General features: G+C 46.2%; 1 protein-coding gene across 3 annotated transcripts in view; it reads right to left on the bottom strand.

The window, feature by feature from the left end:
* The window catches only part of MYO9A (myosin IXA), a 123,065-nt gene that overhangs the window by 25,942 nt on the left and 77,517 nt on the right, over positions 1 to 19,606 (bottom strand). For all 3 annotated transcript variants that reach the window (XM_066592333.1, XM_066592331.1, XM_066592332.1), the window contains 7 exons: positions 14,427 to 14,539; positions 14,137 to 14,261; positions 3,761 to 3,972; positions 2,029 to 2,145; positions 658 to 849; positions 515 to 562; positions 217 to 328 (listed from right to left, as the gene is read on the bottom strand). In XM_066592333.1, coding sequence (XP_066448430.1) covers positions 217 to 328; positions 515 to 562; positions 658 to 849; positions 2,029 to 2,145; positions 3,761 to 3,972; positions 14,137 to 14,261; positions 14,427 to 14,539 — 919 coding nt within the window. The remainder of the gene's footprint in view (positions 1 to 216; positions 329 to 514; positions 563 to 657; positions 850 to 2,028; positions 2,146 to 3,760; positions 3,973 to 14,136; positions 14,262 to 14,426; positions 14,540 to 19,606) is intronic.

A 19,606-nucleotide genomic window follows, 5' to 3' on the forward strand; every position in this document is an offset into this window, starting at 1 on the left:
AAGGGTTTCATCTAATCATGTCACATCTCTAATAATTTGCATATCTGCCTGAAATGTTACATCATGCTGTGTTTTGCACCAAACGGACAACTCCTGCTAGGTGCTTGATTTGCTTTTGTTTTTTTTTTTTACATAGAGTGTATTGTAATACTGTCAAAGAGAAGTTAACTTCTGAGAGCCCAACAGATAGGAAAATCAGATTTTCTGAAATCTTACATTTACAAACAGCAGCTCGGTCCATGATCCAGATAAGAGAAGAACAGTACTCGCAGTATGTGGGAATGTTGTATTGAGTGGCTTTAAATATATGACCATTGTGTTCCTCAACCTGAAATAAGAAAATAGAAAACGGAAAATGAAAAAATGTAAACATGGTAGAGAGCTGGATGAGTACTGACAACTCGGAATCCTGTACAATATGGAAACTGAACAAAAGAAAAATAAATGAAAAAAACATAGAAGGAATAAAGAGAAATATTAGGATAAACTTAATAGGAACATGACAATTACTTACAATATCTGACTCCTTTTTCCGTCTTTTCTTTCTTTCTGTTTTTTGTGTCTTGTAAGAAATAATATACAAATATGTACAATTAACATGATATCTTGTTTTATGTATCTAGCTCAAGCTTTTTTGTTCATCTATACAATAGTTACCTTTCCTGGTGTATAATTCAGAGGTTTATACTCCGTGACAAATTCATCTAGGAAAACCTTGAATGTATTGATCCAAACACGCACTGGGGATTCATTCCAGCTTCTCTGCTGATGTTGCTTCATAGTCTTGTCTAGAATCTGCTCAAAAAGTGCTCCAAGGTCCCTGTATCGGATGCTTTTTCCATCTTCTCCCTTTTACAGAAGATGGTGTAGGTAATATTCAATAGAAACAAGCTGCACTCAAACATTTACAGCTTGTGTTCGCACACGGGAATTTGGGTTGGATTTTTCTGCATAGTTTCCACCTCAAAAACCAAGGCAGAAATGGAAACATTTTCTAGAACTGCATTTCACAGATTCTGAGATTTCTGCTATAGTTGTTTCCTTCAAATACACAAAATGATACCTAATAGAGGAATTGAAGGGCAAATTGGGAAGACTAACAGGGAAAGAAAGAAGCTAAAGTTCCTAAAGGGAACTTTAGCAAGACACATCAGCAAGAAAAATCGCAAGGACATGACAAACCATGACACGATGGAGACAAATTGATATGAAAGATCATTATTTTTATTCCCACCACCGAAACGCATATTTTCCCCAGTCAAGTTCGCTCCCCCCAATAAAGGGATTAGGGAATCTAAATTTTCACTATGGGGATCTAATCTAACCTTTACTTAGGAAAGCACATGGAGTACATTTGTTTGGGTAACAGGGTTAAAACCGCTTCAGAAAAAAAATAATGATAATAAATATATATATTTATTTTATTTTCTCTGCAAACAGGTGATCTGATATTCATAAGTTGCGCATGATCTATGCTATGTGAAAAACAAACGTGATGATAATAGGGTCTTTTTGCATATTTTTTCAATAAAAATAAAAATACAATCAACAAATAAAGAGAAGTTTGGCAAAAAGCAAAACAAAACTAAGGCTGGGTTCTCACAGGGCGTATTCCCGGCGGAAATCTCGTGGTTTGGCCGAGGTCGGGAAAGTGCTGCTTCAAAACCCACGGCACTTAGCCGCGGGTTTTGTAGCGGCCTGGCAGCACGCTTTTCCGTTGCGGCCGGTGCTCCCATATAGGAGAGCGCGGCCGCAGCGGGTTTTTAAAAAAAAAAAAGAAAGGAAATGCTGGGGCCGGCGAATTCGTGCCCCAACACTGGCTTTGTCGTCCCGTGTGGGTGAGATTTTTTTGAGAAATCTCGTCCACATGGCTAGCTAATCCCGGGATAAGCGGCTGCAGGCAGATTTGCCGTGGGGAAATATCGGACGGAATTTCCATGGCAAATCCGCCCCGTGTGAACCCAGCCTAAAGGCAGAAATAAGACACTTACAATATTCAACATATACAATAAGTCTTGAAATGCTTACCACAAGTGAACTGGAGTAGAGGCTGAAAATATTCTGGCGGAATTCCTTTAAAGCTCGTTTGAACAGAACATCAACCATAGAGTCCTTCTTTCCATCTTCCGAATCCAGATCACCGATCTGCAAGAAGAAAAATTCATAAACAAAGAGATAGAAGTAAAACATTAGCATACTTGCATTATCTATGGCTAGTCTTGTATCTCATACAAAACCCAATGTGAAAGCAAATCTACCACCGGAGTTTTATATAACAAAGCTTCAAGTACCCAGATAACATTAACTGTGTATGTACATGGGTTTTCGATATAGTACAATCTATTTTACCCCTTAACAACCAACAACATACATCTACATCATTGGTCTGTGGGGTGAGTATGGAATGGGCTGAGCCTGCTTCATACCTAGTGGCTAGAGGATGTTTTATATAGCTAACAGCCACCAACAAGACCTGTGCTTGTAGCTAGCTTCAATTGCGGTTATCTAACTGCTTAGGTGCTTTGGTCAATGCGGACAAGTATCTAAACAGCTAGCTGGAGGGGGAGTCCCTCCGGGGCTCATTAGGCGGACAACAAACACAATATACTGCAATACTGAAGAATTGCAGTATACTGTACAAGTTATTAGATAACAATCAAAAGTTCGAGTTCTCTATGGAGACTAAAATGTAAGTAAAAGTTTTTAATACAAATTTTTTTAATATTACAAAAAAAAAATTTAGCTCCAAAACACCCTTTTCCCAGTTTTCACATCCAAAAATAAAAACAATAATTGATATCACTGTATCCGTAAAAGCCTGAACTATTACATATTGCATTTTGTATCCGGCATGGTGAATACTGTAAAAAAATAAATAAATAAATCATATTGCCAGAATTGAAAGGTTTTTATGTCATTCTCCCATTCCAAAAAAATTAATAAAAAGTGCTAAAATTGTTTTATTGGCACCCCAAAATGGTACCAATTAAAACTGTAACTCACCATGCAAAAGTCAAGCCTTCACGCACCCCAATGATGAAATATAAAGTTATAGGTTTCAGAATAAGGGGCAAAAAGCAAATAAAAAAAAAAGTAAAGTAATAAATTATAACCACCATATAAATGAGGTAGCTCCATAATTTGCACTGACCACAGAATTAGGTGAATCTCTCATTTTTACCATGTTGTGAACTCCATAGAAACACATTTTTTCCATTTCACCCCGCTTAAGAGATTTTCCACAGTTTTTCAATACATAGTATGGCAAGTAGAATGGTACCAATAAAAAATACAACTTGCCCCACAAAAGGCGAGCCCTCATACAGCTCTGTCAACGGGAAAATAAAGTTACAGCTCTTGGAGCATGTGGATGTAAAAAGCTACATCAAAAACCAAAAAATAACTGGTCTGTAAGAGGTTAACCAAGTCTCCAATAAGGTCAGCAGGTGACAGATGAATTGAAAAGTTTACATCAATTTGTCACCAATTTTTCAATCAACGACACTATTTGCATAGCAAGAAGGCTACCTGCAGAAGGGAACACATGTGAGTGTGAACCAAGCCTACACATCACCTACTGAAGATCTGTTCTCCTGTACAGTATATTTTTATGCGAGGCATCAGCTCAAGAGAGGTTGAAAACATTCCCCAATATTGTTTGATCGAAAAGTAAAAAGGGCTACATCTAAGCAAAATGTAAAATAGACATTTTTATTGATGTCAACATTCAAGAATTTCTCTGTAGGCTAAATCACTTTACCTTTTTCAGCAAGAATTCGTCCATACATTTCAGGTCACTGGCACTGCAAATGATTTGAGCCCGTTCATCCTGCCATTGTGCAGGTTCCAGAGCAGCACTACTGATCTTCACACTCTTCCTACGCTGCACCTTAGGGGATGGGTCCTTATTCTCCTTCTCCCGTCCTCGACTAAGGTCAGGACTATGAGGAACAAGCCATAATCCAGCATCCGCTAAAAGAGAGACAAAGTCATAAAAACATCCACTAACAGAAAAGAACTGAGCCTACCTAAAAAAAACCACATTGTAGGTGATGTCACTGAAATAGAATTAGACTCTTCATATGCTTTTGTTGTCAGTCTTCATGGCTATTCCCTCTTTTGGAAAAGTGATGGGGTATGTCTTTATGTTAGAAGTCATATGAAAAAGCAAGCGTGAAAGAGGCAAAATTTGATGACAAATGTGAGCATATTGAAACTACTCGTACAAGGGTGGAATCACGAAACAGGAGAAACTATTTTTGATGTAATCTATAGACACCCCCAACATCACTAAGGAGATCAAACAAATGCATTTGGCTACACATTGGTAATAATGGGAGATTTTATCCACTTTTTTAAAATGACAGATACATTTTAAACATATACATTTGATAAGCCTCTGAAAATGACAAAAAGTTTAATAAAATTTGTAAACCGCTAATAAAATCAGCAAACAGAAAATAAAAAGCTAGATGGTTAAAGAATAGAGATGAGCGAACGTGTTCGTCCGAGCTTGATATTCGTGCGAATATTAGGGTGTTCGGGATGTTCGTTATTCGTAACGAACACCATGCGGTGTTCGGGTTACTTTCACTTCCTTCCCTGAGACGTTAGCGCGCTTTTCTGGCCAATTGAAAGACAGGGAAGGCATTACAACTTCCCCCTGTGTTGTTCCAGCCCTATACCACCCCCCTGCTGTGAGTGGCTGGGGTGATCAGGTGTCCGCCGAATATAAAAGTCGGCCCCTCCCGCGGCTCGCCTCAGATGCCGTGTGAGTTAGATGAGGGACAGTGCTGTTTGTACCGGAGCTGCTGTAGGGAAAGAATTGGTAGTTAGTGTAGGCTTCAAGACCCCCCAAAGGTCCTTATTAGGGCCACTGATAGCTGTGTGTTGGCTGCTGTTAGCAGTGGCAATTAATTTTTTTCTCAAAATCGCCTCTGCAGAGCGTTGCACCCGGCATTAGGGACAGAAGTGCTGCATAGGCAGGGAGAGTGTTAGGAGTGAGTGTAGCCTTCAAGAACCTCAACGGTCCTTTCTAGGGCCATATTTAACCGTGTGCAGTACTGTGCTGGCTGCTGTTAGCTGTGCTGCATTTTTTTTTTCTTCTCAAAATCGCCTCTGCAGAGCATTGCACCCTCCATTGATACTGCAGGGAAAGAATTGTGTAGGCAGGGCCACAACACAGTTATTATTCATTGAATATACGCAGTGCGGCCTTTTGGTGGAAAAAAACTGAAAATAATTGTATTTGTCCTGCCTCTGTCCGTCCTAAGGGCGGTGGACACGTGTCGGCTGCGTGTGCAACGTTTAAAAATCAGACGCACCCAGCTACGTTTTACTCCTGGCTTCGCCATTTGCTTTCCTTAATTGGGAAAAAAAATACCTGCTCTGCCAGAGTTAATAACTCTGCTACCCTCACGTTCTGTGCCACATTAGCAGGGCCACAGCACAGTTATTAAACTTCTCATGTTCATTGAATATACGCAGTGCTGCCTTTTGGTGGAAAAAAACTGAAAATAATTGTATTTGTCCTGCCTCTGTCCGTCCTAAGGGCGGTGGACACGTGTCGGCTGCATGTGCAACGTTTAAAAATCAGACGCACCCAGCTACGTTTTACTCCTGGCTTCGCCATTTGCTTTCCTTAATTGGGAAAAAAAATACCTGCTCTGCCAGAGTTAATAACTCTGCTACCCTCACGTTCTGTGCCACATTAGCAGGGCCACAGCACAGTTATTAAACTTCTCATGTTCATTGAATATACGCAGTGCTGCCTTTTGGTGGAAAAAAAACTGAAAATAATTGTATTTGTCCTGCCTCTGTCCGTCCTAAGGGCGGTGGACACGTGTCGGCTGTATGTGCAACGTTTAAAAATCAGACGCACCCAGCTACGTTTTACTCCTGGCTTCGCCATTTGCTTTCCTTAATTGGGAAAAAAAATACCTGCTCTGCCAGAGTTAATAACTCTGCTACCCTCACGTTCTGTGACACATTAGCAGGGACACAGCACAGTTATTAAACTTAGATTATTCATTCACTAGAGGCAGTGGGGCCTTTCGTTTTCAAAAAACGGAAAAAATTATATTTGGCTGCAGTCTTGCGCCAATTTATTTCCTGCCTGTGAAATCAAATCACTGGTAATACAGCATGCTGAGGGGTAGGGGTAGGCCTAGAGGACGTGGACGCGGTCGAGGACGCGGAGGGCCAAGTCAGGGTGTGGGCACAGGCCGAGCTCCTGATCCAGGTGTGTCGCAGCCGACTGCTGCGCGATTAGGAGAGAGGCACGTTTCTGGCGTCCCCACATTCATCGCCCAATTAATGGGTCCACGCGGGAGACGGTTATTAGAAAATGAGCAGTGTGAGCAGGTCCTGTCCTGGATGGCAGAAAGTGCTTCGAGCAACCTATCGTCAACACGCAGTTCTGCGCCGTCCACTGCTGCAAATCCGAATCCTCTGTCTGCTGCTCCTCCTTCCTCCCAGCCTCCTCACTCCACTACAATGACACCTGCTCAGGAGCGGGAACACTCCCAGGAACTGTTCTCGGGCCCCTGCTTAGATTGGGCAGCAGCGGTTCCTCTCCCACCAGAGGAGTTTATCGTCACTGATGCCCAACCATTCGAAAGTTCCCGGGGTCCGAGGGAAGAGGCTGGGGACTTCCGCCAACTGTCTCAACAACTTTCTGTGGGTGAGGAGGACGATGACGATCAGACACAGTTGTCTTGCAGTGAGGTAGTAGTAAGGGCAGTAAGTCCGAGGGAGGAGCGCACAGAGGATTTGGAGGAAGAGCAGCAGGACGATGAGGTGACTGACCCCACCTGGTGTGCAACGCCTACACAGGACAGGTCTTCAGAGGGGGAGTCAAGGGCATCAGCAGGGCAGGTTGCAAGAGGCAGTGCGGTGGCCAGGGGTAGAGGCAGGGCCAGACCGAATAATCCACCAACTGTTTCCCAAAGCGCCCCCTCGCGCCATGCCACCCTGCAGAGGCCGAGGTGCTCTAAGGTCTGGCAGTTTTTCACAGAGACGCCTGACGACCGACGAACAGTGGTGTGCAACCTTTGTCGCGCAAAGCTCAGCCGGGGGGGCCAACACCAACAGCCTCACCACCACCACCATGCGCAGACATATGATGGCCAAGCACCCCACAAGGTGGGACGAAGGCCGTTCAGCGCCTCCGGTTTGCACCCCTGCCTCTCCCCCTGTGCCCCAACCTGCCACTGAGATGCAACCCCCCTCTCAGGACACAGGCACTACCGCCTCATGGCCTGCACCCACACCCTCATCTCCGCTGTCCTCGGCCCCATCCAGCAGTGTAGTTCAGCGCACCGTCCAGCCGTCGCGTGCGCAACTGTTGGAGCGCAAGCGCAAGTACGCCGCCCCGCACGCTCAAACGTTAACCGTCCGCATAGCAAAATTCATCAGCCTTGAGATGCTGCCGTATAGGGTTGTGGAAACGGAGTCCTTCAAAAGTATCATGGAGGCGGCGGCCCCGCGCTACTCAGTTCCCAGTCGCCACTACTTTTCCCGATGTGCCGTCCCAGCCCTGCACGACCACGTCTCCCGCAACATTGTACGCGCCCTCACCAACGCGGTTACTGCCACGGTCCACTTAACTACGGACACGTGGACAAGCACAGGCGGGCAGGGCCACTACATCTCCCTGACGGCACATTGGGTGAATTTAGTGGAGGCTGGGACAGAGTCAGAGCCTGGGACCGCTCACGTCCTACCCACACCCAGAATTGCGGGCCCCAGCTCGGTGGTGGTATCTGCGGAGGTGTATGCTTCCTCCACTAAAGCACCCTCCTCCTCCTCCTCCTCTGTCTCGCAATCAAGATGTGTTAGCAGCAGCATGTCGCCAGCAGTCGGTGTCGCGCGGTGTGGCAGCACAGCGGTGGGCAAGCGTCAGCAGGCCGTGCTGAAACTACTCAGCTTAGGCGATAAGAGGCACACGGCCCACGAACTGCTGCAGGGTCTGACACAGCAGACCGACCGCTGGCTTGCGCCGCTGAGCCTCCAACCGGGCATGGTCGTGTGTGACAACGGCCGTAACCTGGTGGCGGCTCTGCAGCTCGGCAGCCTCACGCACGTGCCATGCCTGGCCCACGTCTTTAATTTGGTGGTTCAGCGCTTTCTGAAAAGCTACCCACGCTTGTCAGACCTGCTTGTAAAGGCGCGCCGGCTCTGCGCACATTTCCGCAAGTCCCACACGGACGCTGCCACCCTGCGCACCCTGCAACATCACTTTAAGCTGCCAGTGCACCGACTGCTGTGCGACGTGCCCACACGGTGGAACTCTACGCTCCACATGTCGGCCAGGCTCTATGAACAACGTAGAGCTATAGTCGAATACCAACTCCAACATGGGCGGCGCAGTGGGAGTCAGCCTCCTCAATTCCTTTCAGAAGAGTGGGCCTGGTTGGCAGACATCTGCCATGTCCTTGGTAATTTTGAGGAGTCTACCCAGGTGGTGAGCAGCGATGCTACAATCATTAGCGTCACCATTCCTCTGCTATGCATCTTGAGAAATTCCCTGCAAACCATAAAGGCAGCTGCTTTGCGCTCGGAAACGGGGGCGGGGGAAGACAGTATGCCGCTGGATAGTCAGGGCACCCTCCTGTCTATTTCTCAGCGCGTACAGGAGGAGGAGGAGGAGCATGAGGAGGATGAGGAGGAGGGGGAAGAGACAGCTTGGCCCGCTGCTGATGGTACACCGGCTGATTGCCTGTCATCCTTTCAGCGTGTATGGCCTGAGGAGGAGGAGGAGGAGGATCCTGAAAGTGATCTTCCTAGTGAAGACAGCCATGTGTTGCGTACTGGTACCCTGGCACACATGGCTGACTTCATGTTAGGATGCCTTTCTCGTGACCCTCGCGTTGCACGCATTCTGGCCACAACGGATTACTGGGTGTACACACTGCTCGACCCACGCTATAAGGAGAACCTGCCCACTCTCATTCCCGAAGAGGAAAGGGGTTCGAGAGTGTTGCTATACCACAGGACCCTTGCGGACAAGCTGATGGTAAAATTCCCAGCCGACAGCGCTAGTGGCAGAAGGCGCAGTACCGAGGGCAAGGTAGCAGGGGAGATGCGGAGATCGAGCAGCATGTACATCCCAGGCAGTGCAACAGTCTTTAAGGGCCTGGCCAGCTTTATGGCTCCCCACCAAGACTGTGTCACCGCTCCCCAGTCAAGGCTGAGTCGGCGGGAGCACTGTAAAAGGATGGTGAGGGAGTACGTAGCCGATCGCACGACCATCCTCGGTGACGCCTCTGCCCCCTACAACTACTGGGTGTCGAAGCTGGACACGTGGCCTGAACTAGCGCTGTATGCCCTGGAGGTGCTTGCTTGTCCTGCGGCTAGAGTCTTGTCGGAGAGGGTGTTTAGTGCGGCTGGGGGAATCATCACAGATAAGCGTAGCCGCTTGTCAACTGACAGTGCCGACAGGCTAACACTCATCAAGATGAACAAAGGCTGGATTTCCCCAGACTTCTGTTCTCCACCAGCGGACAGCAGCGATACGTAAGCAATACGTAGGCTGCACCCGCGGATGGAAGCTACGTTCTCTCTCACCATCCAAAACGGGGACATTTCTGCGTCATCAATCTGTGTCTAATATTCCTCCTCCTCCTCCTGCTCCTCCTCCTGAAACCTCACGTAATCACGCTGAACGGGCAATTTTTCTTAGGGCCACAAGGCTCACTCAAATAATTTTTCTGAACAATTTTTATAAGTTTCAATGCGCTTAAAAGCGTTGGAACTTTAACTTGAACCACTTTTTCGTTACACTGGGCTGCCTCCAGGCCTAGTTACCACTTAAGCCACATTAACCAAAGCGATTAATGGGTTTCACCTGCCCTCTTGGCTGGCCATGGCCAATTTTTGGGATGTACATTAGTACTGTTGATACAGCAATTTTTGTGGGCCCTCGCCTACAGTGTAATCAAATTAATTTTTAGCCCACCTGCATTCCAGCTGACGTTACCTCAGCTGTGTTGGGCAATGCAATGGGATATTTCTATGTACCGCCGGTGGGTTCCTGGCACCCACCCAGGCTGTGGGTCCACAGGGAATTATAAATGCATCTGTTTCCACTTGTAAAGAACCCCAGTCTGACTGGGGCATGCAGTGTGGGCCGAAGCCCACCTGTATTACGCACGACATTACTACCTCAGCTGTGTTGGGCAATGCAATGGGATATTTCTATGTACCGCCGGTGGCTTCCTGGCACCCACCCAGGCAGTGGGTCCACAGGGAGTTTAACCTACATGTGTCCACTTCTAAAGAACCCCAGTCAGACTGGGGCATGCAGTGTGGGCCGAAGCCCACCTGTATTACGCACGACATTACTACCTCAGCTGTGTTGGGCAATGCAATGGGATATTTTTGTGTACTGCCGGTGGGTTCCAGGGAGCCACCCATGCTGTAGGTGCACACGGAGTGTAACCTACATGTGTCCACTTGTAAAGAACCCCAGTCTGACTGGGGCATGCAGTGTGGGCCGAAGCCCACCTGTATTACGCACGACATTACTACCTCAGCTGTGTTGGGCAATGCAATGGGATATTTCTATGTACCGCTGGTGGCTTCCTGGCACCCACCCAGGCAGTGGGTCCACAGGGAGTTTAACCTACATGTGTCCACTTCTAAAGAACCCCAGTCAGACTGGGGCATGCAGTGTGGGCCGAAGCCCACCTGTATTACGCACGACATTACTACCTCAGCTGTGTTGGGCAATGCAATGGGATATTTCTATGTACCGCTGGTGGCTTCCTGGCACCCACCCAGGCAGTGGGTCCACAGGGAGTTTAACCTACATGTGTCCACTTCTAAAGAGCCCCAGTCAGACTGGGGCATGCAGTGTGGGCCGAAGCCCACCTGTATTACGCACGACATTACTACCTCAGCTGTGTTGGGCAATGCAATGGGATATTTCTATGTACCGCCGGTGGCTTCCTGGCACCCACCCAGGCAGTGGGTCCACAGGGAATTATAAATGCATCTGTTTCCACTTGTAAAGAACCCCAGTCTGACTGGGGCATGCAGTGTGGGCCGAAGCCCACCTGTATTACGCACGACATTACTACCTCAGCTGTGTTGGGCAATGCAAAGGGATATTTTTGTGTACCGCCGGTGGGTTCCAGGGAGCCACCCATGCTGTCGGTCGACAGGGACTTCACAATAGGGAGTTGTACCTGCCTGTGTCTATGAATTAAAAAGCCCGGTCTAACTGGGGCATGCAGACACCTTGACAGAATGAATAGTGTGTGGCACATAGGTTCCCCATTGCTATGCCCACGTGTGCAGCTCCTGATGGCGGTGGCACAGGATTCTATTTCTCATTGCTTCTGTACAGCATTGTGGGCTATCGCCCCGCCCCTTTTAAAGAGGGTCGCTGCCTAGCCGTGCCAACCCTGTGCAGTGTGTGCCTGCGGTCCCTCGTCATGGCAGACGCACTTCTAAATAGACATGAGGGTGGTGTGGCATGAGGGCAGCTGAAGGCTGCGCAGGGACACTTTGGTGTGCGCTGTGGGGGGGAGGGGGGGCGGTTGGGCAGCATGTAACCCAGTAGAAGTGGCAGTGGAGTGTCATGCAGGCGGTGATTGTGCTTTGTTGGAGGTAGTGTGGTGCTTAGCAAAGGTATGCCATGCTAATGATGGCTTTTCAGAAGTAAAAGTTGTTGGGAGGGGGGGGGGCCCCACTCTTGCCGGTATTCTGGCTTAATAGTGGGACCTGTGAACTTGAGATGCAGCCCAACATGTAGCCCCTCGCCTGCCCTATCCGTTGCTGTGTCGTTCCCATCACTTTCTTGAATTGCCCAGATTTTCACACATGAAAACCTTAGCGAGCATCGGCGAAATACAAAAATGTTCTGGTCGCCCATTGACTTCAATGGGGTTCGTTATTCGAAACGAACCCTCGAACATCGCGGGAAGTTCGTTTCGAATAACGAACACCCGAACATTTTGGTGTTCGCTCATCTCTATTAAAGAACACTAAAGAAATTGCAAAAAATCTTTACGTATACACATGAAAAAAGATGTAAAAAGAACACGTGGAACCCCTATATAATGGTAACACAAAGTTGGGCACTGGGGATCAAGAAAAGTCACAACAACTAAATGAGTTCTTTAGCTCTGTGTATACAAAAGACCGACAGTAGCTGATGAAAGTGGTGCCAGTGATATTAAAGGGTTTGTCCAGTTGTAAGCTACTGATGACCTATCCTAAGGCTAGGCCACCAACAGTATACCACCAGGAGTCTTCCAACCTGGGCCCACTGGCCAACTATCACTGGTGGCCTTATCCTGAGGTTAGGACATCAATAGTTTATAATTGGACAGCCCGTTTAGACAACCACAAATACACTTATTTGGCTGAATGTGGACATGGTCCAAGCTACATCAAGTAAATGTGGACAAGGCTCCAGGTCTCTGGTGACTGGCATGGTAACAAATGTACAGCTCTAAGTAAGGCCTTATTCACATAAGCATTTTTACATGGCTAACTTAGCTGTAATAAAAAAAAAACGTGACCATTTGAAGCTTTGGATTCTAATGCATACATTCAGATTTTTAGCCACGTAAAAACGTTGCACCGAGAATTATAGGACATTGGCGACCGACAATGGCGGCAGATTTTATACATGGCCAAAAAAGATAGGTCTTGCCATATCTTTCGGCTGACCTACGCTGGCAGCTCCCATAGACTCCTATTGGAGCTGCAAAAAAAGGGAGGGAGTTTAGCAGCATCCAGCGGTGCAAAAATATTACATGTGTCTTTATATAGGCATTAGAAGACTTTCTGAGGATTTATGCCGACCGAGGATTTTCCGCGCTGCGACGTATATACGCTGCAGCCGCTCGTGTGAATGGATGAGAAAAAGCAAACTTGATTGTGGCTTTTTTCGCTCACACGGCTTTCGTCCGTGATGCGGCCAGCGTGAAAACACAACGCTCATGTAAGAGAGGGCAAAATGTGGTGCCAGTTTTCTATAAGAGTTCTAGCTCTTCTCTGGGTAATTAGAGACCAAGAAGCTTAACATTCAACGTTAAAAAATATTCAGGGGCTCTTAAGGAAATATAAACAAGGGTATGCAAAAAATATATATTATAAGTGATAGGCAGCAGGTATCGAAGTACTTATGTGTTTTTACGAAGCATTAAAGGGGTTGTCCCGCAAAAGCAAGTGGGGTTATACACTTCTGTATGGCCATATAAATGCACTTTGTAATATACCTCGTGCATTAAATATTGGCCATACAGAAGTTATATACTTACCTACAGGGGGTCGCCCCCCTGTGTTGGCGTCCCCGTCTCCCATGCATGCGCAGACCAGCTGTGCGGCGCGAGCACGCTGGAGCGGCCCCATTTAACGGGACAGAAGAGGGCAGACTGTGCAAGCGCGTCTAATCAAGGAGAAGGATTCGGTCGGCGCCATGGAGACGGGGACGCCAACACAGGGGGGGGGGGGGACCCCTGTAGGTAAGTATATGACTTCTGTATGGCCAATATTTAATGCACGATGTATATTACAAAGTGCATTTATATGGCCATACAGAAGTGTTTAACTTCACTTGCTTTTGCGGGACAACCCCTTTAAGTAGAAGCGTGAATGAAGGGACAACTGTACATACTGTGTTTTTGGACTTTGACACTGTCCCTAAGAAGTCTAATGAGTAAATTAAGGTATATCAGTTTAGAAAGCAGTTTATAATGGATTGAAAGCTGCTTCAATTGTACTTCCCAAAAATAATTTCTACTTCGATTGGTCACCGGTTGTAAGAGGTGTACCATGCAGAGAATAGGATTAATAGTCTTTATTTCTACAGACAGCATCAAACAATGTATGTATACAGTTTATGGAAGATGCTAAAAAATTACAAATCGACACACAGTGTTTAAAACATCTAAGTGGCAAATGAAACTGAATGTGGGAAAATGGAAAATTATGCATCTTGGTGATAGTAATGAGTATACACTCTATGTCCTATGAGGAGGAAAACTGGGAAACTAAAGTTAGTCATTGGGTTACTAATGGCAATCCATGATTGTCATATAACGCTTTTCCTATTTTAGACACAAAAAAATGAATTATTGTCATAAAGCACAAAACGTGTTCACAATATAGCAACTCCCTTACCGTCACTGAAATGGATCCCTTCTTTCCCTAAAGAATCTGTGTCCATCTCTAGTACCTCTGTTTGTGGTGTCAACTTTTCTGCTGCTTTCATCTTCCCCCAGAAGCGAATCTTTCCTCTCTGGGGTCTGACAAAAGAAATAAATGAATGAATCGTACAATTTCAGACAATGTGTATATTTTTTATTTTTTCAACACCAACATTATGGGAGGTGGGTACAGGAGGTGCGTTGTATAAAGTGATCTTGTACTACTGCACACATATATTGGCTTCGTGTACAAAAATTGTTCACCTAGAATCTTGCTCTGACGTGCGGTGAGCAGGTGGTATGCGGGACATCTCTCCATGTGACACGGCTTTCTGTTGTTTGCTGAGCCGCTCCCCACCTTGAATTTTTTGTAACATCTGGTACAAAAAAAGTGAATTTTAGAGAGTGTCAATATAGCAGTAGCAGTGAATGCAGATGATCTGTCATACAAGATACCTGAGGAAACATCACTACAGGATTCTCTAAGCAAGGCCCTCTTCCTAAAATGGAACTAGAATGTTTTATATTTTCTGAACATTTATGCGTTTGTCCAGTGCTGGTAATACTCATACTGGTGAGATTAAGGCCACATTCCCATGGGATTGTGCGTACAACGATGTATGGATCACGCAGCATTTCACCAGCCTGTGGAGCTGGCTAGCACTACACATGGCAGCGAGTGCATTGCGCATGAGAACGTATCTCACGCATTCTGTCAAAAATTCCCCACTGATCGCGGCGTTTCGTATACAACGTCGCCCATACGCAACGTATTGCGTATGGACAACATTGCATACACTACCCATAGAAAAGAATAGGGTTGTTCCTGCGTGATACACGGTGAAATAAAGCATTCTGTGATCTTTTACATGCAATGTTTACACGCTAATATGTGAATGGATCAATGAAATTCCATGTACTTTTATTGACTCCATTCACTGCATATCACGCAGCCGTGTATCGCGCGCGTAATATGTGGTGTAATCACTGTCTTGTGAAAGAGATCCAACATCTTACATCTACTGCATTCATTTTTATACTCAGGGCTTGTTACATTTGTTTATTGATAAACTCTAATGTTTACAGATGATTAAACTGTGTTTTGAGTACAGCAGAAAGTATCTTCATTATCTACAGGAGAGGTCATAAATATCAGATCTTTGGGGTTTGGACTCCTGGCACCCCCACTATTCCTCTCTTGGAAGAGACCACCGTGCACGGGCAAGTACTGCAGCCTCTTCTCCAACCTGTGATGTCACATTCATTGTTCATATGTAGTCTATGTGCAAGTCAGTCCCATTTAAGTAAATGGGATTGAGCTGCTACAATATTATAAACGGCACTGTGCCTGGTATACCATATGTCCTTCAACCAGCTGATTAGCAAGGCTTCCAGGAGTCAGACTCCCACCGATCTTATACTATTGACCCATCATGATAGGGCCTCATTATTTTTTCACAGATAACCCCTTTAACGGTTTTTATATTTTTTGACTGTGTGTTTAGTGTAATAAAGTATATTAATATATAATATTTTGAAGCTTCTACTGAATCCACGAAAAACTGACTCCAACTACACAGCCCTGATTAACCAGCCTTGAGTAATCCAAGATGGACTAATTTGTAGAAGCACACTGTTTGATAGTTCCATAAACGTCTGTTGCTGTTAGGTAGAGTACTAGTAATTATTAGGAAATTATACCACCAGTGTTTCTGATGGCGCAATGCGCCACACATCCCTGCTACACGTACAACACACACACACATCCCAGTTACATGTACAACACACACACACACCCACACAGCCCTGCTACATGTACAACACACACACCCACCCACACAGCCCTGCTACATGTACAACACACACACCCACCCACACAGCCCTGCTACATGTACAACACACACACCCACACAGCCCTGCTACATGCACAACACACACACCCACACAGCCCTGCTACATGCACAACACACACACCCACACAGCCCTGCTACATGCACAACACACCCACACAGCCCTGCTACATGCACAACACACCCACACAGCCCTGCTACATGCACAACACACCCACACAGCCCTGCTACATGCACAACACACCCACACAGCCCTGCTACATGCACAACACACCCACACAGCCCTGCTACATGCACAACACACCCACACAGCCCTGCTACATGCACAACACACCCACACAGCCCTGCTACATGCACAACACACCCACAAAGCCCTGCTACATGCACAACACACCCACAAAGCCTTGCTACATGCACAACACACCCACACAGCCTTGCTACATGCACAACACACCCACACAGCCCTGCTACATGCACAACACACCCACACAGCCCTGCTACATGCACAACACACCCACACAGCTCTGCTACATGCACAACACACCCACACAGCTCTGCTACATGCACAACACACACACACAGCTCTGCTACATGCACAACACACACACACACACAGCTCTGCTACATGCACAACACACACACAGCTCTGCTACATGCACAACACACGCAGCCCTGCTACATGCACAACACACCCACACAGCCCTGCTACATGCACAACAAACCCACACAGCCCTGCTAAATGCACAACACACCCACAAAGCCCTGCTACATGCACAACACACCCACACAGCCCTGCTACATGCACAACACACCCACAAAGCCTTGCTACATGCACAACACACCCACACAGCCCTGCTACATGCACAACACACCCACACAGCCCTGCTACATGCACAACACACCCACACAGCTCTGCTACATGCACAACACACACACACACAGCTCTGCTACATGCACAACACACACACACAGCTCTGCTACATGCACAACACACACACACAGCTCTGCTACATGCACAACACACACACACAGCTCTGCTACATGCACAACACACGCAGCCCTGCTACATGCACAACACACGCAGCCCTGCTACATGCACAACACACGCAGCCCTGCTACATGCACAACACACGCAGCCCTGCTACATGCACAACACACGCAGCCCTGCTACATGCACAACACACGCAGCCCTGCTACATGCACAACACACACACACAGCCCTGCTACATGCACATCCCACACACAGCTCTGCTACATTCATGTCACACACACACACAGCTCTGCTACATGTATATTACATACAGCTCCGCCACATACAATTTTCATCCCATACAACAGAGATCACAACCAGTACAGGAGAGTCCTGCACACACTGATCACACCTTTGTCATGTGACCCAGACTCTTCCCACACAGGTGACTGATTACATGATGGTGACATCATCATAGGTGCTGTAAGGACACGGCTGCTGTCCGGTTTGCATATTAACTTATTCCACAAGTCTCCTGCTCGATTCGCAACTTGATTGGTTGTTTGGTGAACCAGCCAACCCAAACAACCTATCACTGTGTATCAGCCAACCCAAACAACCAATCACTGTGTATCAGCCAACCCAAACAACCAATCAGGTTGCTGGAATTGTAAATCAGCCAACCCAAATAACCAATTAGGTTGCAAATCGAGCAGAAGTCTTGTGGAATAAGTTAATATGTGTCCGGTTCTGCAGGTTTTTAATACAGTGAAGGACCTTTGATATCACGATCATGTGATCAGGTGCAGAGGCCAGAGCCTCATTAACTGAACCCATGATGATGGCATCTTCACATGTAACTGACACAGTCACTAACTTACAAACAGATGGTCATTAGTATTCCATAGCAATTGAGGCCATGGGGGTTTGTAGGGGATGTAGTCCACCCATAATCTGCACAGGGATGAAGGACCTGTGATGACGTTACCACCATGTGATCAGAGGCAGAGCATGTAACTCCCTTGCAGACACAGAGACCAGGTAACTGACCACACAAAGGTGACATCAGGCCCTGTAAGCACAGGGCTGCTGTCAGCATATTAACTTTTTCCACCCCACTTCTGTCCTATTCAGCAATTCCAGCAACCTAATTGGTTGTTTGGCTGATTCACCACCCCTTCACTGCCCCCTTTTGAGATGTGCACAAGGCTAGAGTTTGTGCACGAGGATAGAGTTACAGAAATGTGCATGAAAAGCATGTGCTGAGCCGTCAGTGGAGGGGCGGTGAATCAGCCAACCCAAACAACCAATCAGGTTGCTGGAATTGCTGAATAGGGCAGAAGTGTGGTGGAAAAAGTTAATATACCTGCTCTGCTGATGCCTGCTGTCAGGCTCTGCATGTTTTATGTTTTAAGACCTTTAATGACATCACTGCCATGTGATCAGGGGCAGAGCATGTAACTCACTCACAGGCAGGTGGTCATTATTATTTTGATTCCTAGCAACCACTCTGTTAGCGACCACCTCTTTATTTGAAGAAGGAAAAGTTAATGTCCTTGAGAGCAGAGAAGGGTTAAAACAGCTTAGTGGTATTTTAGCCATGCTATTCCGTTACACCATTTTTATATGATGCTTCCAAGTAAATGCTAGGAGTAGCAAGAAAAAAGTGTTGGCGCCAAAAGGACAAACATATAAATTTTACAAAAGCAGAAAATTATATTAAAACAAAATTTGTAAATCTGGATTTTCACATTTTGAAAAAAATGCATAAATAGTGGTTACCGTATATACCCGTGTATAAGCCAACTTTTTCAGCACATTTTTTTATTCTGAAAAAATTCCCCTTGGCTTATACATGAGTGAAATTGTATTCATTGAATGGCCGATTCGCTGCCTGTGATTGGCTGAGCGCTGTGACCAATCACAGGTAGTGCTCAGCTGTCATTCAATGATTTCATTACAGTGACGGGTCCCAAGCGGTTAGACGCACCTGAGCCCAGGCAGCCACAGAGAGGTAAGTATGCATTTTAAAAATTTTTTTTACTACAACTAGGGATGATTTTTCACGGAAGGGCTTATATTTAAAGCCCTTCCCCGAAATTCACTGCGGCGGGTGTCGGCAGCAGTGCCCTGTGTTACTGCATGTGTATGCAGTACCAGTAGCTGCTGCACTTCCCAAACTAGGCTTATACTCAAGTCAATAAGTTTTCCCAGTTATCTGTGGTAAAATTAAGTGCCTCAGCTTATATTCGGGTCGGCTTATACTAGAGTATATATGGTATACACATAAACATCATAATTTATGAGTAAAAGTACTTCAAGAGTATTCCGGATTAGTTGTAGCCTAGCATGCAAGTTTGGGTGCTAGTGAGCCCAGGTAGAAACACAGAATAGAACACTGTTCTAAATTCTACGAATTAATTGTATATTCCAAATGTTTTTAATATGTCATATTAAAAAGGTTTCTTGACGCAACCCCATGTATATTCTGGACAGAATGGCTGTTTTTAGAGAACCTCTGCTGGACGCTCTCCCTTATCGGCTTTTATTGCAAGAAAAGCCACATTTTCAAAATCAAAATTTTCAAGAAAAAAAAAAAGGATTAGGCAGCATATATTTATTTC

The sequence above is a fragment of the Eleutherodactylus coqui genome, chromosome 2, assembly GCF_035609145.1.
Source record: "Eleutherodactylus coqui strain aEleCoq1 chromosome 2, aEleCoq1.hap1, whole genome shotgun sequence".
NCBI lineage: Eukaryota > Metazoa > Chordata > Amphibia > Anura > Eleutherodactylidae > Eleutherodactylus > Eleutherodactylus coqui.